Source organism: Bubalus bubalis, chromosome 5 (genome assembly GCF_019923935.1).
Source record: "Bubalus bubalis isolate 160015118507 breed Murrah chromosome 5, NDDB_SH_1, whole genome shotgun sequence".
Classification (NCBI taxonomy): domain Eukaryota; kingdom Metazoa; phylum Chordata; class Mammalia; order Artiodactyla; family Bovidae; genus Bubalus; species Bubalus bubalis.
Window position 1 is genome coordinate 18277920 of NC_059161.1, and position 23347 is coordinate 18301266.

At 44.3% G+C, this 23347-nt stretch overlaps 1 protein-coding gene across 8 annotated transcripts in view; it reads right to left on the reverse strand.

Moving 5' to 3' along the window:
• The window catches only part of CACNA1E (calcium voltage-gated channel subunit alpha1 E), a 338709-nt gene that overhangs the window by 217739 nt on the left and 97623 nt on the right, over positions 1 to 23347 (reverse strand). For 4 of the 8 annotated variants that reach the window (XM_025285523.3, XM_044942756.2, XM_044942758.2 and 1 more), the window contains exons 4-6: positions 19769 to 19872; positions 18494 to 18646; positions 16756 to 16937 (exon numbers count right to left, since the gene is read on the reverse strand). In XM_025285523.3, the coding sequence (XP_025141308.2) occupies positions 16756 to 16937; positions 18494 to 18646; positions 19769 to 19872 (439 nt within the window). Of the gene's footprint in view, positions 1 to 9188; positions 9381 to 16755; positions 16938 to 18493; positions 18647 to 19768; positions 19873 to 23347 lie in introns of those variants that run through there. The other 4 variants (XM_044942759.2, XM_044942760.2, XM_044942762.2 and 1 more) reach the window with 1 other exon arrangement.

Below are 23347 nucleotides of genomic sequence, written 5' to 3' on the forward strand. Positions count from 1 at the left end.
GAAGCCCTGTGAGAAAGGCAGACTGTGACAGCCAGCCTGGCTGACGACCCCAGCCCCACCTGGGTTTGGAGGACACGTGCTGCCCAGAACTTGAATGTGATCACGACTGGCAGTGAGGGAGGCGTGATCACCTGGATGCGCAAGTCCCTGCTGCCCTTTGAGTCCTGCCTTTCCTTCCAAACCAGGAAGGGCGGTCTGTCTGATTTCAGTGGCACAGCTGTGAGGAGCAGCACTTCCCCGGCCCCCCTTAGGCAGGTGGCAGCACACCTCAGCCATTCAGATCAAAGTGGGATCCCTCAGGAAAGGACTCACACTCCCACACTCCCTTTCTTTCCTGCTTTATCTAGACATCTGCTCTTTTCATACAAATGACTCAGGGAACGGTGGCTCTGTTTTACATCATCAAGAAAACAGTCAGAAAAGGTCAGGGTACCATGACGCTTTGTGCACAAAAGAGAAAGATTCTAACAATATTTTGAATATATATTCTGCCTTACTTCCAAGGGATCCCATTGACCATATCTGTCAAAACACATTTAAAAATGATATGTGAAAAATCTGCATTGTGAAGCTCAATAATAGAAATCTTCTAAACATCACTGTTCATAACCTTGAAGTATTTTAACAATACCTTAAATTTATAAAGCATATCTCGGTGCACAAAGCCCTTTCACACATACATTCTGATTTAATTCTTACAACTATAAAATGAACTGAGTGTTCCAATTTAACAGAACAGGAAAAGGCGTCTCACTGAGGTCATGTGACTTGCCTAAGATCATGATGCGGGGGAGGGGGAGAGTTGACAGAAAATAAAGCCACACTTGAACCCAGATCTTCTGAGTACAATCCAGTGTTGAACATTGGATACCTATTCCTTATGGCATTTGCTGTGTCGATCTAATTGGGTTTCTAAAGCATTCATTCTTTGATGACAAGTCACAAAAGCAACTACTAATTCCTATTAAGGTTAATGTAAAAAGCTCATTGTCACCAGAATGGAAAAAGAAAACTCACATGCCAAGCTGCTAATAGCAATATTGTACATTCACAAGTAAATTATTTATATCAATGTAATTATATTAATAGATTAATCTATTATATAGATAAAATCTATATTACCATAGTTTTTTGTCAGCTTTTACAGATCAGAGAATTTTCACAAAGCAAGTAGAAAAGAATACGGGCTTGCTATGGGGTTGTTAAATTTTTCTTCTGTCAAGAAAAGACATTAACTTTGAAAATTCACTTTTAAGTTGAACAAATTTAGTTTCAAAAAAAACTATATTGCTATTATTTTCTCATTATGCCAGACTGGTAAAAAACTTTATCAAGGGCTCAGTCCCAGCCCATGTAGGATCACCGCTGGATATAAAGGTCAGGCCTGCCCTCACACGAAGCACAGAAGGTCCCAAAGTAACTGTGTTTGAATTCAAGGGCAGCTTTAACGTCAGCATTTTGCCAGTTATCCAGAGGTAATTCAAGTTATTAAGAACTGGAATGAACTTAAGATGTGTTCGGAAGCCATTTTAGCATCAAATATATGTATTTTTTCAACATGGACATAATATAAACACTGTACTTTGAAACAAAAAGCAAAGGTCGTGAGAGCTCCCAATACACAGAACTAATGAAAGCTAAGGAACAAGAAACTTGGTGGGAAAATTTGCCTTACATGCCCCGACAGCAACCAGATACTCTCTTTGAATGAGCGAAAAAAAAAAAAGAAAAAGCTCACTTAGCAAAATCAAGTTTATATGTATACAAGTCTTATAAGCAAAAAGGCATTTAAAAGAAGCAAAGAATGAGGGTCTTTTTCAAAGCAGTTTCCTATGTTTCATCTCATATAATTGCTATAAGACTCAAGGTTAGGGACAGCTGGTGGTAGGTATTAGCCGCATATTACTAATAAAAAGACTAACACATTTGTTTATTCATCTAGCTGACGTTACAAAGAGACATGAGTGTTCTGACTTCAATCACAGGGCTCATGGCAGGAAGGGGTCCAGTGGCTGTCCCCCTATCCTCAGTGTAAGGATCAAACAAGCTGATGTTCACAAAAGTGAAAAACAGACCTTGTAACAAGTGGATTCAACAGCAGAAAATGATCCCAGAAATGGTGCGTGCTTGCGTGTGTGTGTGTGTGTGTGTGTGTGTGTGTGTACAGGGAGTCTTCAATTTGGGGGCTGTTACTGGTCACATTTCATCACAGAAAACAGGGTATACTTTCTGTTCATTCTGTTCCCAAATCCTAACCATCTCTCAGATTGCCATCTCTTAGGTCTGGGTTTCTTTAAGAGCATTTCAGAGCCAGGTTCCAAGCCAGGAAGGCCAACTGTGTCACAGAAATTAACTACTAATTACACACCAACCCTGAGTAAACATTCCAATAAATTAGTACAGTCCCCCTGCTTCTCACTCGTTGGTTTGTGTGTGTATTGCTACCTGTCACCGGAGAAGGGAACAGGGCGCTGAGCTGGAGCCCAGCAGTGACAGCGGACTGCCCAGCATTAGTGGCGTCCCTCCCGACAGCAGCTCCCTCATCTGAACACAGACCTCATGCTGCATATGCTGACAGCCCGGTGGTCTGGAAGCCCATGTGCCCTGGGTGAGATCACAGAGCTTCCCTGTGAAATGAGCCTGTCGATGGGTATTTACTGAATTTCACGTCTGTGAAATTTCACGAACTGTGGTTGTTGCCAGAAGACAGAATGGGCCTTTCAAAAGGGAAAAGGGGCAGAGGCACCTAAAAGACAACTTCTGATGCGGGCGTCTTCAAAAAGCACCAAATGAATGCTACTGACATTCAGGTCAAGGGTGAGGGCTTAGAAAAAAGACCTCTCATCTTTTGAGTTTTCAGGGATAGTCAGAGAAGGTTCTGTGGGGGAGGTGGCCAACATTTTGGAGGAAAAACTAATTTCAAAGAATGTGAACGTATTATTGGCAGAGAGGCACATGACAGATATTAAGTGGCTAGACTAAAAGACGGGAAGGGACCAGTCAGTGAGAAGCAGATCTGTAGAGCGGGTGGACAGTGGAAGAAGACACTCTGCTTGTCTTCCCCATATGAGTGGTCTGTCCAAGATGTTCTAAATAATTATTTAACACCGCTAGTGCTTCTTATGTGCTAGGCACATGCCAAGGGTTTTACCCAAGTTACCTCCTTTAATTCTTCCTACAATTCTACTATGGGGGTAACATAATTACCCTCACATTACAGAAAAGTTGCCCAGGTCCCACAGGTAGTAAAGGTGGGACCGGATTCATAACCACTGTTACACCACGTCTATTAACAGACATTCCGTCAAACAAGATCTACATCAGAACATCAATGCAGAAATCACAGAGAGGACCACTTTGGCATAAATATATTTTTGCAACTTAATACATATGTATTTATAATATAAAACATATATGTAATGCTGAATCATTCACTCAAAACATGAGGTGGTTTTGGGGAAGACGAGTCCTGAAGCTTGGGGGAGGATGAGTGCTGCAGTCTCGAATCAGCTTTGGTATCCAGTTTATTTCCATATTTTGTTTTAGTTTCACAGGACTGAGAAAATCCTGAATCATACATAAAAGGAATAGCGTGCTCACTTATATCCCTTTCTGTAAGCAAACAAGCTCAGACTTGAATTTTTTAAAAAGACTAACACAGAACTACAAGCCTTCTAATCAACAGTGCATTTACACGAAGTTCAAACACAGAGATGGCAAAGACAGCTTTCCTCCAGGGTCTGTACAAATAAGCCAGGTGTCCACAGGTAGTCTCCAAGAATGAACATTTGGTCTCAAGCACACTGATTATGCTTTTTTTAGCTTTGTGTGTGTGTGATTTTATACTTCCTTAATTTGAAGATATACCTTTCTTCACAGACAAGGGTTTACAACTCTAAATATATGAACATGTAACATATAGAATGTAGTAGGGGTTCCCCCCCCTTTAAAAACTATTATTAAGTTTTTAGTAGATCTTCTAATCAATAGTATATATCTTGGATTCAAGGAAGCATGACTGTTAAAAGATATATTTTAACTGAAAACAAAATGAAAGACAATATATGGAATGGGAAAAAATATCTGTAAATGATGCGATTGACAAGGGGTTAGTTTTTAAAGCACACAGCTTATACAGCTCAATATAAAAAAAAAAAACTTAATCAAAAAATGGACAGAAGATCTAGATAGACATTTCTCCAAAGACATATGGATGGTCAACAGGCACGTGAAAAGATGCTCAACATCACTAATTATTAGATAAATGCCAATCAAAACTACAATGATTTGACCACCTCACACTGGTCAGAATGGCTATCATCAAAAGTTTACAAATAACAAATGCTGGAGAAGGTGCAGAGAAAAAGGAACCCTCCTACACTGTTGGTGGGAATGCAAATTGGTGAAGCCAATATGGAGAACAGTATGGAGGCTTCTTAAACAACTAAAAATAGAATTACCATATGATCTAGCAATTCCACTTCCAGAAAAAACAAAAACTCTAATTCAAAAAGATACACGCACCTCAATATTCACAGCAGCACTATTTACAATAGCCAAGACACGGAAGCAAACTAAGTATACTTCATCTGATGAATGGATAAAGACAATGTGGTGTAACACACACACACACACACACACACACATACATAATGGAATATGACTCGGCCATAACAAAGGATGAAATAGTGCCATTTGCAGCAACATGGATGAACCTAGTTCAGTTCAGTTGCTCAGTCGTGTATGACTCTGCGACCCCATGGACTGCAGCGCACCAGGCCTCCCTGTCCATCACCAACTCCTGGGGTTTACTCAAACTCATGTCCATTGAGTCGCTGATGCCATCCAACCATTTCATCCTCTGTCATCCCCCCTCTACTCCTGCCTTCAATCTTTCCCAGCATCAGGGTCTTTTCAAATGAGTCAGTTCTTCGCATCAGGTGGCCAAAGTATTGGAGTTTCAGCTTCAGCATCAGTTCTTCCAATGAATATTCAGGACTGATTTCCTTTAGGATGGACTGGTTGGATCTCCTTGCAGTCTAAGGGACTCTCAAGAGTCTTCTCCAACACCACAGTTCAAAAGCATCAATTCTTCAGCACTCAGCCTTCTTTATGGTCCAACTCTCACATCTATACATGACTACTGGAAAAACCATAATTTGACTAGATGGACCTTTGTTGGCAAAGTAATGTCTCTGCTTTTTAATATGCTGTCTAGGTTGGTCATAACTTTTCTTCCAAGGATCAAGCGTCTTTTAATTTCATGGCTGCAAATTGCCAACATCTGCTGGATCATCAAAAAAGCAAGAGAGTTCCAGAAAAATATCTACTTATGCTTTATTGACTATGCCAAAGCCTTTGACTGTGTGGATCACAACAAACTGTGGAAAATTCTGAAAGAGATGGGAATACCAGACCACCTGACCTGCCTCTTGAGAAATCTGTATGCAGGTCAGGAAGCAACAGTTAGAACTGGACACAGAACAGACTGGTTCCAAATAGGGAAAGGAGTATGTCAAGGCTGTATACTGTCACCCTGCTTATTTAACTTATATGTAGACTATATCATGAGAAACACTGGGCTGGATGAAGTACAAGCTGGAATCAAGATTGCCAGGAGATAAATCAATAACCTCAGATATGTAGATGACACCACCCTTATGGCAGAAAGTGAATAAGAATGAAAGAGACTCTTGATGAAAGAGAAAGAGGAGAGTGAAAAATTCGGCTTAAAACTCAACATTCAGAAAACTAAGATCATGGCATCTGGTCCCATCACTTCATGGCAAATAGATGGGGAAACAGTGCAAATAGTGACAGACTTTTTTTGGGATGAACCTAGAGATTACCACGGGAGAAGGCAATGGCACCCCACTCCAGTACTCTTGCCTGGAAAATCCCATGGACGGAGGAGCCTGGAATGCTACAGTCCATGGGGTCGCTGAGGGTCAGACACAACTGAGCGACTTCACTTTCACTTTTCACTTTCATGCATTGGAGAAGGAAATGGCAACCCACTCCAGTGGTCTTGTCTGGAGAACACCAGGGACGGGGGAGCCTGATGGGCTGCTGTCTATGGGGTTGCACAGAGTCGGACACAACTGAGGTGACTTAGCAGCAGCAGCAGAGATTACCACATTAAGAGATTATCATACTAAGTAAAGTCAGACTGAGAAAAAGACAAATATTATATATCACATCACCTATATGTGGAATATAAATAATTGATAAAAATGAACTTACATGCAAAACAGACTCACAGAAAACAAACTTACAGTTACCAAAGGGGAAAGCAGGGGAGAGATAAATTAGAAATCTGGGAATAAGAGATACACACTACTATATAAAAAACAAACAACAAGGATCTACTGGATAGCACAGGAAGCTATATCTAACCTATAATTAAAAAGGATATATATGTATAACTGAATCAGTTTGCTGTATACCTGAGATACTGTAAATCAACTATACTTCAACTATTAAAAAAAAAATTTTAAGGTATTTTAAAAACAAAATGAGACAATTCTGTGAAGCCACCAGAGTCCACCTACACATCTCAGCTAACAAGTTCCTGATTCTGGCCAAGGGCAGAGGCCTAGGGAGGGGAGAGGGAGGAGGAGACCAGCACGCATGGGAGGAGGGCAGCCAGCAAAGTGCCCTCACATGCATGTGCACTCAGCTGCTAAGTGATGCCTGAGTCTCTGTGATGGACTGTAGCCCATCAGGGCTCCTCTGCTCATGGGATTTTCCAGGCAAGAATACTGGAGTGGGTTGCCATTTCCTTCTGCAGGGGATCTTCCCTACTCAGTGACTGAGCCTGAGTCGTCTGCTTGGCAGGTGGATTCTCTACCACTGAGCCACCAGGGAAACTCTAAAGTGTCCTCAGGAGAAAGGAAGTGCCAGTGGTGCTTGTCCTCTTTCCTGAGAGCCCACTGTGTGTTAGTTCGTTTGTATTAGACAAATATTGATTAAAGTAGGACCTCATGGAAATGCACTTAGTGGGCGAGACAGGCTGAAGGCTTCTCTTCAGTAAGCCCCCGCTATGCAGACCACCTCACACCCTCCCCAGGCCGAGTTATCACTGTCACACGGAACTGTCATTCTCAAACTTCACTGCAGCCTCAGAATCACAAGGGAGCATGTGAAAAATACATATTCCTTCCTCCTGCCTCTGCAGCTGCCGAGTCGTTAGATCCAGGCAGAGCCCAGGAATCTGTAATTATATTAATTGCCCCTCAGCCGATTCTAAGATGGACCACACTCTGAGGGGCACTGAAAGAAAGTCCTCAATAAATACTTTTCTAGAGAATGATAAATTGAGGGAAAAATGAAGACAGGCCATTTTGGCTTGCCTAGTGCCAGAGGCTGGCCCTGTGCCACCCCTGTCTAGCTGGGATTCCATTAAGGATTTGGCCTCCAAGGGGGATCCAGTGGAAAGTACCTGAAACAGCCACTGAGTCACCAAGGCACCACCCCAGTTAATTTGTGCCCCTTAGTCCTCAGGCATGGGGTCGCCTCAGAACAGAGAGATCATAGCCTAAGGCTGCATGACACACCAGGCACCTGAGGCCTCTGGCCAGGGATCAGAAATTAAACTGTGTATTAGAGTGGGCTAAAAGAAAGGCCAAGAGCCCTGAGCCAGCCTAATGGGGCCGCGGAGACAAAAGATCTGGAGACTGGCCTGGTGAGTGGTGTGAAATCCAGGCGCCCGATCAGGAGGCAAACTTAGCATATTTGGAATCAATCTCAAACAGAAGGACATCTCTGGTTTGACAAATTATTAAGAAATAAAAATGGATAGGAAACAGTGGGAATAATTTCAGGATGGAAGCAGCTATGGATGGAAATATGTGCAAGGGAGAAAGAAAAATCACAGGGTTTTTTTGGTTCCCTCCCCCCACAGAGGGAGCCAAGGACTGGAAATAGTGGACCCTGGACTCTGGCCCAGCGGGCAGGACGCAGGCGGAAGGCATTGCAGGGTTTAGAGAGAGGACAAGTGATTCAAACGAGAGCAGGCTGCCAAAGGCAGCAGCAGAAGCTACAAACATAAATGTGTTTTTTTAAAAAAGAGACACTCCGAGGAGGAAAACAAGATGACGGAGTACAATGCAAGTGAGGAAGGGGGCCGGGCCTGGTAGGTTTCAGTCCCCAAAAGTTCCCCAAGTCCACGCTCTGAACTGGGCTGAAGCGGGGCCAGGCGCCCAGGAGCGAAGTCTGGGAGGGCCCATGAGGTGAACCACGCCTTCTGGTCACAGCTTCCTCTGCACGTGTGTGTGCACACACACCCTTCCCTCCCGCCCTCACTCTCCCTCTATTGGGGGCAGTTCAAGCACCAAATTAGAAATCAGAACATTTGGCTTTAAAACTCACTTCCTACTTCCTCCATGCAATGAGGCAGGCTTCTCAACTCATTCCACACACTGAATTTATCCAGCAGATTCCAGAGTAACATTTGAAAAAGGGCCTATAATACATTTACTCCCTTTTCACTGTCTCTCCCCCACCTCCTTCCTTTCTTTGTTGTTGTTCACTCAGTCGTGTCGGATTCTTTGAGACCCCATGGACTGCAGCACGCTCGCCAGGCTTCTCTGTCCTCCACTATCTCCTGGAGCTTGCAAAAACTCGTGTCCACCGAGTGGGTAACACCATCCAACCATCTCATCCTCTGTCACCCCCTTCTCTTTCCTTCCTACCCAGGTCAAATTTCACTGCTCTGCTAAGGTCAGTCTCCTAATGCTCATTTCATTAGGCTCACCTGGCAAAACCACAGCTCTGTCCTACTTCCAGCTCCGTACCTACTTCCTGCCTGAACCTCAGGGGCCAAATGTGACCAGAGGAAAACACAGCACATTCACTGGTCTCACCTTTACCCCAGCAACACAAACCCCAAGTGGGTCCCGAATGCAGCCCAGCAGTTACATCCCCACTCCACTCATTTCTTCATTCTCTGGAAAACTATTTCCACCTTCCATCAAACTTCCAGCATTTCCCTTCTCCCACCCTCTGCTAAATGACCTGGCTTCCAATTTCACTGAGAAAATAGAAACAATAGGAGAATTTCCACGAGCTCCTGCCACCCTACCCACATCCCAGCCTCTGCAGCCTCCCTCCTAGGACTATCGATGAACCCTAAAGTTGGGCGCCAAGCCACCTGGGCTCTGCCAGGCTAGGAGCCCACCCCCTCTCACCTGCTTTAGAAGGCTGCTCCAACTGTCCTCTCTCTCCACCAGCAATGATTTTCATCTTGAAAGATTCATTCTCATAAGAAAGCAAATGGTATTTCATCTACCTTTCCTGTTTTCTCTGCTCCTCTTTCAACAAAACTCACCACAACGAGTATGGCCATATCTCCAACCTTCTCTTAAACCTTCCCCAATCAGGCTTTTGCCCCTCCCACTGCCCTCTCCTACCCTCTGATGATTAATTCTTAGTATTTACTTAACCCATCCCTAGGCATCATTGGACTCAGCTGATCACTGCTACTTCCTCCTCTCTGCAACAATCTTCTCCCTTGGCCTCCAGGACACCATCCCTCCCCGACCCCCTTCACTGCAACTTCTCAGTCTTCTTGCTGATAACTCCTTAACTCACCCACATCTCAACACTGGAACTCAGTTCTGGACCCTCTTCCCTATGGTTAGATATTCCCTTCCTTGATGGTTTATCCAGTCTTAGGGCTTTAAATACCATCTATTCACTGAAAACTCCCAATTTATATCTCCAGTCTAGGCTTCTACCCTAAATTCGTTTATCCAACTCTCTCCTTACACCACCATTTAAGCATCGCAAATTCCTCATTCATGTCCCAACTCAATTCTTCATCTTCTTCCCAATCTACTTCACCCCTCAGCCTGCATGGGACAGAGAAAGACTAACTTCCAGGATACACTTATCAATCCTTTTGTGTATCATACAAGTTATATGTGAACAGACACCGATGTCAGATTCCAGGTGTCATCTGCATTGGGTCTCAGACTCCTGCAAGGACACGGGAACAGCGTCATGCAGACAAGGATGCAGAGAGAAAAACAGCCTATTCCAGAGCATGACTTACTGGTTACAGAAATCCACAAATCTTACCTACTGGATACCTTATCCTAGGTTAATTGGTACACCTTATCACTCTGACATCAGAAGATGGTGGTAGGTTCCTGGCCCCTATTTGTCAAATGAGTTTTGAGTATGTTCTGTTCCCAGGGCATGTGGAGGAGGTGGTGATGAAAACTAAAGCAGAGATGAGTAGACACATTCCCCAGTCACATGGAAGTCAGCACCAAACACATTCTCTGTAGATACCATAAAATCAGAGAAGCTTCAGGAAGCTGAAGATGGCAGTTTTCCACCAACCCTCGGATATGGTTTTATTCTTTCAACATGCTTATGCATAACACACATAAGCTAAATGCCAACGGGGTAAAAAGTGAGTAGCTGTTAACTATTCAGAAACTATTAACTATATGCAGGTGGGAGAAGGCAACTTAAAAGCGAGTTATAGGACCAAAGGACTTCTGAGAATGAGGGAGACTCTCCTCTTCTCGCCAAAACCCAGGAAAGAGTACTTCCTTTCCAGGAAAGGAATTTGTGATAGCTATATGGTGATGTAAGGAGAGAGTTGGATAAATGAATTCAGAGTAGAAGTTTAAGCTGGAGACATAAATTTGGAATTTTCAGGGTATAGATCGTATTTAAAGTCCTAAGACTGGATACACCATCAAAAAATCTCTCCCGTGGGCAGCACAGAGCGCTGAAGCAGTCATAACAGATAAAGCTGGTGTGTACCTGCAAAGTCAGAGAAGAGCATGCCTCCAAGAACTATGCACATCTGCATGAGTTATAGATACCAAGTGAGAAGAAAAATAGCTCCGTGAAAAACACAGATAAATACAGATCAAAATACTGGACTTGGGACTTCTCTGGTGGTCCAGTGGCTAAGACTCTGCTCTCTCAACACAGGGGGCATTGGATTCAACCCCTGATGAGGGAACTAGATTCTACATGCTACAACTAAAGATCCCACCTTGCCCCAACTAAGACCTGGTACAGCCAAATAAATATTTCAAAAAACTGGACTTGAAGAGCACAGGTTGGAGTAATTGCAGACACAGACTGGGAACCCTTGTAGTCGGTATATTAGTCCTGATAACCACAAACAGCAGAGAACACAAAACCAGAGTCACAACAGAGAAACCCAACTCAGACCAGAATCAGCAGAAAGCCAGATCTGAGAGCCACATCTCATTCAGGTGAAGAAGGTTAGAAGTTAATCCTGGAACCACACTCATATTTGCAGAGTGGACCACACTGAGCCAAAAGAGAAGGCACTGTCCTGGAGAATGAACACCCATCCAGAAACAGTTCAGGTCAGTTGCTCAGTGGTGTCTGACTCTTTGCGACTCCATAGACTGCAGCATGCCAGGCCTCCCTGTCCATCACCAGCTCCTGGAGCTTGCTCAAACTCATGTCCATCGAGTCAGTGATGCCATCCAACCAGCTCATCCTCTGTCGCCCCCTTCTCCTGCTGCCCTCAATCTTTACCAGCATTAAGGTCTTTTGTAATGAGTCAGTTCTTCGCATCAGGTGGCCAAAGTATTGGAGCTTCAGCTTCAACATCAGTCCTTCCAATGAATATTCAGGACTGATTTCCTTTAGGATGGACTGGTTTGATCTCCTTGCAGTCCAAGGGATTCTCAAGAGTAGTCTCCAGATTAGGAGACATGAAACAAATTAAACCAGCAAGAAGAGGGGAGAGTCTGCAAGCGGTGGAGACCTTTGCAGAGACAGTCAAAACAGGGAGAAGCAGCCAGCGGAACCGTAGACTGCTTTGCATCTTTCTACCACAAGAGGGAGGGAAGCCAAGAATACAGTTGGAGGGTGACCAAACCAACTTGAAATTCTGGGAGACTAAATAGAGTTCAGCACGCAGGACTCCAGGTTGCCCTGACAATGGGAACTCTCCCCTACCCTTACATTCAGGCAGGATAATGAGAAAGGCTGCATGCAAATGATGCTAACCAAAATCAATGGCGGAGCCATACAAGGTCACAGGAAGCATCTAGGAAGGGTTTGTGCAGCAGAAAAGGAATGCTAACACCAGGGAAGCATTTACAGTATACAGAAAAAGGTTAAACCGAGTCCACATGTTTGAGAGACCTTCTGTATACAGTGTCAACCTGAAGGCACTCCTAATGGTTCGAGCGTAACTGGTGCCAATAAATCTTACATATTTGTTGTGACCATTAAATAGAGGAGACATTGGAATGGGAAAAAGGGACTCCCTTTTCTTTGTGGCCTTTGTGAGGAAATTCGGCAGCTGGGTGAATTGGGCCTTTATGGAATGAGTGGTAGAAAGGGAAATCAACCAGTTTTATCTGCAACCTCTGAACAGTGGTGATAATAAAAGGCACCAGGGCTGATTTTTCTCTATGGTGAAACATACATACATACATGCATGTATTCAGAGTAGGGGCTTCCCAGGTGGCCCTAGTGGTAAAGAACCCACCTGCCAATGCAGGAGACATAAGAGAGCTGGGTTCGATCCCTGGGTTGGGAAGATTCCTTGGAGGAGGGCATGGCAACCCAATCCAGTATTCTTGCCTGGAGAATCCCACGGACAGAGGAGCCTGGTGGGCTATAGTCCATGGGATTGCAAGGAGGCAGACATGACTGAAGGGACTTAGCATTCGCACAAGGCGACTTAGTCGTTCACAGTTAATCCACTAGTGTGTAACCAGTTCTAATACATATGTAAAACTTTCTCATTTTCAAAATCTTAAGTTGAAATTAAGAGAAGAAAATAAATACTCAGGTATTGTTGGCATGGGCTACCAGAATCTGCAATTTTTCAGCTCAGATCCTAGATACCTCTGATCGCATACTCTTAATGGGCATAAAGAAGAGAGGAGTGGTAGGTGAATTAGTCCCCACTGTTTAAATGTTCTTTTCCCCATTACCTAGATCCTTTTTAAATTTATTCTTTAATTGAAGGAAAATTGTTTTATAATGTTGTGTTAGTATCTTCTGTACAAATCAGCCATAATTATATATACACATATCACCTCCCTCTTGAGCCTCCCTCCCTTCCCCTTAACCCACACACTGAGGTCATCACAGAGCACCAGGCTGGGATTCCAGAGTGATACAACAACTCATCAGCTATCTATTTTACTCATGGTGGTATATATATGTCGAAGTTACTTTCTTCATTCATTCCATTCTCTCCTTCCCCTATTGTGTCCACGAGTTCTGAATCCCCTTTCTGGTCCAAGCTGAATAGTTGAATTTGGGTATATTAACAGTGTTAAAAAAAACAAGACAACAGGTCCAAAACAGAGTCACTTGTATGAAGCCCCATGTCACCAAATCAAAAATTTTTTACAGTGTCAGTCTCTCCCACAAATGGGCTCTTAAACCAGGCAATCAGGAATCACCTGGTCAGTGTGAATGAGGTCATCTGCCTGATAAAACCCTGCCATCTCCTAAAGCAGCGGTTCCCAACATTTCTGGCACCAGAGACCAGTTTCGTTGAAGACAATTTTTCCCCAGGCTGGGGGTGGCGGTGGGGTGGTTAGGGGATGATTCAAGGACACTACATTTATTGTGCACTTTATTTCTCTTATTATTACGTAAGTTCCACCTGAGATCATCAGGCGTTAGATCCTAGAGGTTGGGGACCCCTGCCTTAAAGGAAAGTGACCTTGCCACAACCAATCCACTTTTTAATAACTTCCTGGTCCAGTGCCCTTCTGCCTATAAAAGCCTTTCATTTTGTATAGCTCCTCAGCGCTCCCTTCCAGATGTGAGATGGGATGCTGCCTCATTCATGAATGGTTGAATAATGTCAATAACACCTTTAAAATTCACTCTGTTGAATTTTTTTTTAAACAAAAGCATATGATGTGATTCCACCATATATTGTAAGCCCCACGCCCACCAGTATGAACACACCTGGCTCTGAACCTTCCTCCATCAGAAGACAATCCTAACTCGAGGATGTGTGTCCAGTTCCTATAGAAGAGCTCCACCTGGGCCATGCTTCACACCCCAGTTCCCTGCTCAAGGGAAGCTGGACTTGGCTGACTTCCTCTCTTCCCGGGGAGCCAGACTTTGTCCTTGCTCTACTGGCTGAAAATGGGATGCCTTTTCCATCCAACTTCTCCTGAATCAAGGGGGAGTTATTAGCCTCACTATGACCATCATCTCTGCCTGTGGCCTCTTGGCTCCATGCCCTCCCCCTAGATCCAAAGCTTTGGAAAGTGACGTCACTTCAAAGTGGGCATGAGTTCATTCTGCCCAATGAGCAGCCAGCCACTTTTTGGAAGTCAGTCCTACAGCTCAATGAGTTCTCTCAAGCCTGGATCCAGCCGCAGGGGTAGCAGGATGCCTTCAGTAAGCCGAAGTTCAATGACTGATGGCCTGGAAGTCAGAGGTACTGTGTGTCTGAGGTCCTGGGAGCCCATGCAATGAAAGGTTTCAGAGGATCTGCCTCCTGACCTCTTCCTGCTTCCTCGGTAGGGCACACCTAGACAGGAGAGCAAGTTCACTGTCTCTGTGTGACCTCCATACCTATGTTGGACAGACCAACCGGAGAGAGGCTGGAATCTGAAGAGAGCACCAGGAGCACAGCGGTCATGGCACTTTTTCTCCCTCTGTTTCCCCAGTGCCTAGCACAGTGCTTGACACATCACAGACGCTCACAAATACATGTTGAAAGAATTAATGAATGAATGAACAAAGGAACGAAACCAAGTGATGAGTGACTCCTGCTTATCTCAGTACCTTCTGCGTCTTGGCCCTGGAGGACCAATAGATCTTGCCTGTATCTTCAAAGGCAACACTTCTGCTTTTGGGCTTTCAGAGCATTTATCACATCACTTAGGTGAGTCTACACATATAATTGAAAGCCATCCCACCCAAAGCCCCGCAAATGATACCAGCCACTGCGGGGCCCAATGCTGTCATTTCCAGAGGCGCCTGGTTAATCTGAGTGACATGGCCTCAGGACAACCTTCACACCTCAAATGAGGAGTGACTGGCCCCATCAACCTTGTCTCCCTTCCCTCCTCCCTGCCACCCCCACAACTGGTAAGAATCCCAGAGTGTTCTCAAGGTTTTTCTAGGTCACATATAACCCCTGGGCTTGCCAGGCATACTCTGGTCCTTGGGACTTCTTCACACCTCTCCCAGATCTTTGGTGTGAACAGCCTGCAGCTCTTTTCTGCAAAGCCCCACCTGCCTTGCTCATGTGGCACAGAGATGGGTCCAAGTTAATGATGGACATTTACTACGCACCTACTTGGATGGGCCTTATGCAGACCCTGGCTCTTTATCCATGACAATCTGGTAGAGTCTCTCATGAGACAGCATTTCTTTTCCTTCCAGTACAGATAATGTCCTCAAATCATTCTAAAGGGGGCTTTTTGTAAATGACCCCATGTCCCACCCATTACGTTTATATGTATAGAAGAATCAGGTTAGAAGGAATCTGAGGGTCCCTTAGGGTAAAGAAGCCTAGGGGAGGGCAAGTGAGATAATGATTGCTCCAAACGATGTGCCCTAGGGTGGGATTGCTGGGAGGCACAGGAGAGTACAGACCTTTATGAACATCTGTTTACAAAGACAATTTGCCCAAATTGCTTTGCCTCCCTAGGCTCCCCTAAGCATCAAACCACACAACTCCCTACTCTTTCATTTTAGAACTTAGACTCTGCACTATACCTTTCATAACTTATTAAGATCAGACTCTGGGAGGTAAAAGAGACTTCAGTAGTCACCCTAACTTCTGTCCTCATGCAGGGATCCCCAAACATCCCAGACAGGCAGCTAGACACCCTTGTCTTATGCATCAGCTTAAATCCTTCCCAATGTGGCTGATCATAGGAATCACCAGAAGCGTGTGTAAAACATATAGCTCAGCTCACCAATACCACATGAAATCAAATCTCCAAAGGGCCTGTGAATCAGAATTTTTAATAAGCATCCCTAGTGAATCTTACAACTAAGCATGTTTCTTACATGCATGTAATGCAATGGTTCTTGAGAGTGACTACATATTAGAATCAGCTAGGAAGCTTCAAAAAAAAAAAAAAAAATCAATGACAGGTCTTTACCCCTAGCTGCTGCTGCTGCTGCTAAGTCACTTCAGTCGTGTCCGACTCTGTGTGACCCCGTAGATGGCAGCCCACGAGGCTCCCCCGTCCCTGGGATTCTCCAGGCAAGAACACTGGAGTGGGTTAGGGCTATTCCTACTTACTTAGTCTGGAGTACAGCCCAGGCAGTGTAAATTTTTAAAGCTCCCTCCCAGCTAATTCCAGTGGGCAGCCAAGATTGAGAACTACTGGAATGTCTTTCCAGACCAATGGTTAAGTTCTTTAAAGACAGCAACCAAGAAATCTGTAACTCTTGGTACCCCTTACTTGGTACCCCTTACTTACCTCAGACTCCTACCACCACGTCAAACCAGTAGCAAAACATACTCTATAATGGCTGAGCTGATCTGATTTAACTAGCATTGTTCACCCACCAAATATGGCATGTAATTTCCTAACTCTATTAAGAAGCTGTGTGCTTAGCAAGAGGCCAAAAACAGAGGCATGGAAACTTCTAAGCCTTACCATGGTTGAGTCCACACACACACATGCACACCCCCATACACATTTCCAATCTTCCCTTTCCCCGGGCTAACCAACCCCAACCAAGCCAGGAGCCTAATTCCGTGATCCTTCCCTTCCGCTCGGGCCCCTCGCCAGCTCTACTCACATTGTACAGCACGGTGGTCCACCCTTCCATGGTGATGCACTGGAACACAGTCAGCACAGCAAAAAGGATGTTATCAAACTGGGTGATCCCATCATTGGGGCCGATCCAGTCCCGGCATTCATAACCAGCTGGGCAGCCCTGCACACCACATGGGTGAGGGGGGTCAAATCCTTCTAGAATACCTGCAGGCACATTTGGAGGGTGGGGGATAAACCATGTGATGCTTCGCATGAGCTGAAAATAACCCCAGGAGACCACAAGCATGCATTTCTATCTCCCATAAGAAGGTTTATCCTCTTTGTCACCATGTCTTACCCATCTCTGGCATCGCTACACCTCACAGCTCACAAACTGTAATGTGTTTAACCCAGTGTTTCCCAACCTGCTCTGAAAATGAAGCCTCCTCCACACGTCCCTCACCCCTACTTTCTGCAGGTCACATCTTCTACCATCTCCTGAGCCCCACAGGAATTTACAGGACTGGCTATCACCCAGAAAGGTCTGAGCTGAAGGCAGAATCGTAACTGATTTTCTATCTTTAGACTTCAGGATAGCCCCTCAGTTGTTTCTGGGTTCCCTGGGAACAATTATAAACTACAGTCCCTTTCGTGGGTCTTAACTCATTGTTTTTTTGGCCTAAATTCCTCATTTGGAATAAGACAAAAATTAAAACAAATCCAACATGGACTGTGTCCTTTAAAGATTCTTTTCATAAAAACATCATGCCTGATTGGGCTCATTCCACCTCTCCCCTTCATCCTTCCTCCTAAAGCACTCTACTCAACTTGAACAAACAAGACACAGAGACAAGAATGTGAGATCTCTTCAGTCAATTCAGTCAGTTCAGTTGCTCAGTCGTGTCCAACTCTTTGCGACCCCATGAATCACAGCACGCCAGGCCTCCCTGTCCATCACCAACTCCCAGAGTTCATTCAATCTCATGTCCATCAAGTTGGTGATGCCATCCAGCCATCTCATCCTCTGTCACCCCCTTCTCCTCCTGCCCCCAATCCCTCCCAGCATCAGGGTCTTTTCCAATTAGTCAACTCTTCGCATGAGGTGGCCAAAGTATTGGAGTTTCAGCTTTAGCATCAGTCCTTCCAATGAAAACCCAGGACTGATCTCCTTTAGGATGGACTGGTTGGTCCTCCTTGCAGTCCAAGGAACTCTCAAGAGTCTTCTCCAATACCACAGTTCAAAACATCAATTCTTCGGTGGTATACCTCACTCATTTAACCACTGCCAAGTCATGCTCAGAACTCCCTCAGTTCTTCCACACTATGCATGGATGACAGCAGAAGGGCGTAATGTCATGAGCTTGAGCACAGAGGGAAAACGTCCCCAAGATCTGGAGGGCCCCAGGTCTGACTTCAGACTCCTGAGGTCTTTCTGGATGTGGGCCAAAGAGTACCCTGTACAAAGGGTAATTTTTCAGGCAAATAGTTTTTGACATGCCTTCTGATAGCCTTCTACTGAGGAATGGGGCAGCTGAGACCTTCTATTTGAAATAGACTATAAACCTAAGAGGTTATTTGCTTTGCAATATCAGTGTGCAATGGGGATCTTTAGGCTGGTTGTACCTCATAAAGCTGATGACTAGGAAGCCTCTGCTTCTAATTCTAGGGTTGGGATAGGACATACTTTGTTTTCCAATTAGCCTCCAAATGCCCTGAAATGACCCCCATGACCATAGGAGAGAGGAAAGGAAGGAGGAGAAGCCAGAAAATAGTGACCCTACCTGAATTGTTCATGAAGCAGGCTCGGTGCAACTTTCCACTGTAGAACTCCAAGCCGATGATAGCAAACATCAGGATGGCAAAGAAGAGCAGAAGGCCAATCTGCAGGAGAGGCACCATGGCCTTCATGATGGACTTCAACACAATCTGTAGGCCTGGAAGGAAAGAAAGAGAATGATGAACAGAGCCCTCACTTAGCACCCCCTGACAGGGCAGGCTGTGTACCCTCTCCTAGGAGAAAGGGCCAAGTCTTTGAGGAGAAAGGACCACTGGTCCTGAGATGAGAAAATGATTCACCAAGGGATAACCAAGACACATCAAGCCAAAGGCTGCCATCACCCCTCCCCTGAGGAATCAATCCCTTGTTCCTCTCCACTTATTCCCTGATCACTTACATGCCTATTACCCTTCCCTTATTCATTTCACCCATATTGTCTTCTGGATTCTTCTTAGAGATGAAACCTACTAGAATGTGTTTCTTTCCCAAAGGGAATTAGGCCTTGTCTTACTAGGTTGTAAGTCTGGAAGAACAAAGACAAAGTTCATCTTCCCCATGACTCTTATCTCAGACCCAGCTCTCCCATTCATTGTCCTGGAAGCACAATTAGTACAACCACTATTCATAAAATACTGTATCCCTGGACCCAAAACTTGCACTTCTAGGATTCTAGTCTAAGAAAATAATCAGAGATCTGAATAATATTTAAGTCAAAAGACATTTGTTACCACGCTATTTCTTTTTTTAGGATAAAAAAGAAAGAAAAAAAAAGCTGGAAATAACCTAAATGAATAGGAACGCAGAAAGGACTACCCAAGTCATGGATGATATAAGAAAGAATATAAGACAGATTCCAAAGTCATATTTTTGAAGAATTATTAGTGTCAGGAAAATCAAATGTGCATGATGGGATCCAAAATCAAAAATACAGTATGATCCCACATACATTAAAATGCACAGGAAAAAAAATGAATGAAAAAATATGCTAAAATGTTAACAAAATTGATTTCTGAGTGACAGGATAATGGGTACTCTTCATTTTCAATTTTGTATTGTTTCCTTTCCACATTTTCTGTAAAGATCTTTCATTATCTTTTAAATGTGAAAAAATTTGCTAAATTTTAAAATGGAAGATAATGCCAGATTGCTGCAGGTCCTCTATTTATTACTGCAGGGGCTTCCTCTCTGGGGAAATTACTTCTTGCTTATCCCTGGATCTGGTTGAGGACACAACAGTAAAGCTCTTAGCAGAGGAGGAAGAGGAAAGATGGATGCTCACTAGGTATCCCCGACACGAGCTTCAGGGGCCTCAGGACACGCACGGCCCGGAGGGTCCTCAGATCCACATGGGTGTTGAAGTGGGTTCCCGCAGTAGCCAGGATGCTGCAGATGGAGACACAGAGGGTCAAGGTTACCACAGTGTGGCTTTCTCCCCTAGCTCAATCGGGGCGAAGCTGGGTTAGAGAAGGATCAGCCTGGAAAGCGCACAGAGCTGATGCCAGCTGCGTGTGGGTGCACCTGAGCTTGAGTGAATCACCAGTGATTCCAAGCAAGATTAAATTTAGTTGCATCAGGGTTTCACTCTGCAAAGGAGGAAAACTGATCATCACATTGGAATCTTAGTTTCAAGTCATTAGTAAAACACGAGGTCCCCAGCATCTGTCTCATTCTTGCCCCCAAACCATGTTCCCAACCCTCCTCTGACTCTTACCAATTAACTTCCCCTCTTTCCAGACCCTGATTCTGGGAAAGATTGGAGGCAAAAGGAGAAGGGGGTGGCACAGGATGAGACGGTTAGATAGCATCACCAACTCAATGAACATGAATTTGAGCAAACTCTGGGAGATAGCGGAGGACAGAGAAGCCTGGTGTGCTGCAGTCCACGGCGCTGCAAAGAGTCAAACACGACTTAGCGACTGAATAACAGCAACTTCCAATCTATCAAAGCCCTCAAATTTTTTATTTAAAATTTTTTTAGATTTCCCTGTTTCCTATCTCCTTTGGGAAATTTCTCTTGATTAACTGCAGTAAAGGAGTAGCTCATTCTTCTTTACCTTGACACTTAGAATTTTTACCAAACAAAATCAATCATACTGCTGCTTATACTTAGGGAATAGCATCACTGGTCCCCATAGAGTATTTTTATAATTGCCCCCAAATCACTGCCTGAGCTGAATTTGGTTTCTTTGTTTCCACTTTTCTTCTTCCACAGCCATATGCAGAAACAGACACACACAAAACAAAAATCCATAACAATCCTGTTAGATTGTGTACACCAAGTACCTTGTTTTGAGGAGACAATTTATTTCATATAATCCCATGACATTGCAGGTACTTTGGAAAGACGAAGACACTTAAGTATTTGTGACAGACACAACAGAAGACTAAGAATCAGAAGAACTGGGATTCAGTCCTGACTCATGCACTTGAGAACTGGGTGCCCTGAGGCCAGTCAATCTCTACGAGCCTCACTACCCTCATCTACAAACTGGGGGAGTTCATGGCCTACTTACAAAAATAAATGGCATGGAATATTAAGAGTGTTCTGTAAACTAAGAATCTTCCCTAGTGGCTCAGACAGTAAAAGCATCTGCCTACAATGCAGTAGACCTGGGTTCAATCCCTGGGTCAGGAAGATCCCCTGGAGAAGGAAATGGCACCCCACTCCAGTACTCTTGCCTGGAAAATCCCATGGACGGAGAAGCCTGGTAGGCTATAATCCGTGGGGTCACAAAGAATCAGACACGACTGAGCGACTTCACTTTCACTTTCTCTAAACTATAATGTGCAAAGTATACATTATATCTAACAAACTAGACATTATATCTAGTACAAATGTTAATAATATTGCCTTTACAATTTTGTCTAATTTTAGTGTTCCTTGTATAGGATAGTTCTTTTTCTTCCTTACAACTTCCAGGACAATTTCAGCTATATGGAACTACTGGGGAATGAGTCATTCAGAAAACTGACTTTTCTATACAGTAAAAGGGTGACAAGGATGGTTTATTTCATTTAATTATTTTTGGCGGAATCTCTCCAAAATATTTCAAGGGCTGAAGAAGATACCTTTAAGTTCCTTGAATATGTGAACAAAAGGCTTACGTTGTATTACCTTGAGAATGCACATATGAGATCAACAGGCACAAATTACACAGATCCAGATTATAATCATGAGTAGTAACTTTGAAACAAGCAGTGCTAGCCAACAAGTGGGCTGCTTTATGTGGTAATGACTTCCTAACATTAAAAGTATTCAAGGACAGAGCAGAAGAACCCTCTTAATGAAGGAAAGAGGGTTCCAACATTGGGTTGAAGGTTATTTAAATAGCCAATAGAGATCTCTTTTAAGATTCTATAATTATGTTGATCCAATCTCAAAATAAGAACTAGAAAGAAAGCTTAGTCTCAAAAGCATCTTAGGAGCTGGGCAAGCTTCACACGTTTTCTCTGTCTTTTCCAACCCAAACTTCCATCAACTCATCTGAAAATAAGGAGCTTTTGATTCTATCTTCCAAAGCACAAGACAGACACAAAGCAGGGGATTGATGTAATTTCTAATAAGTAGGGGGAAAAAAAAAAAACTAGAGAGAACAAGGAGAAACATGGAAAATAGAACTGAAAATCAGGACAGCAATTTTAAAAAAATGAAAGGAGAGAAAGAGAAGCTTCAGGGATAGGTACAGTTACAGAGAATCAGAATCCCATGAAAATGGGATCAATGCTTCCCTGATCCTGCTCACAGGGAAAGCCCACTGTACTCTCTCAGTCTTTGGAGGGGCACACACGGAGGCTGCTTTCCTTCTGGTTTGCTGCCTTACAAACACAGTGAGTAATCTGCCCCGTTCAGAAACCAGGATTCTGTTTCCCAGGATACCCAGATACACAAGAGATGCTCTTTCACATCATAAGAAAGGCCACTGAAAATGAAAGTCTCCTCCCCAACTCTGAGACGAACAAGGGACATGTTGGAACATGGAGGTAGGAAGTCAAGAACACTATTAAAAGGCAAGAAGGCACAGGTGTAGAAAGGAATAAAAAGTGGCAGAGGGAAAGGAGAATGGGAGGATGAGTGTGGTGAGCAGTCGAAGAACACGTGGAGGTGAAAGCAAGAAAAGGCGATGAGAAGAAATAAGAGCTGGTGGAGAAGCAACCATCAGAGAAACAGGGATGATGACGTGGGAAAGGGGAGAAAAGTAAAGCTAATGTCAAAGGGAGAAGCAGCCGGCCATGAGATGTGTCCAGGCCCCCTTTACCAAGTGCAGCCCTTGGCTCAACCAACCTCTCCCCAGGCGTCCGAAACCCTTCATTCTTCAGGCAAGGTCGTGCACCCGTGGCCCTGTGCCCCCTGGCCCTTGAAACTTTCTTCTCTTTTATCCAGTGAAGCAGGGCTTTCAACTGAACCTCTGGCTGATGAACATTTGCCACTGGCTTTCTCCTAGTATTCAAACCATCCCTGAGGTCAGGGATCACAATCTGGCTCCCCCATCCATCTGTCAGGAACAACAGCAATGGGCTCCAAAAGATAACTAAGGAAAAGGGCCCTATTCTGAACTCCCACAAAATTCTGTTCCACCACTGTCACTGCCCTTGCCACATCCTAGAGTGCGGAGAAGTCAATGGCACCCACTCCAGCACTCTTGCCTGGAAAATCCCATGGACGGAGGAGCCTGGTAGGCTGCAGTCCATGGGGTCGCTAAGAGTCGGACACGACTGAGTGACTTCACTTTCACTTTTCACTTTCATGCACTGGAGAAGGAAATGGCAACCCACTCCAGTGTTCTTGCCTGGAGAATCCCAGGGATGGCGGAGCCTGGCGGGCTGCCATCTATGGAGTCGCACAGAGTCAGACACGACT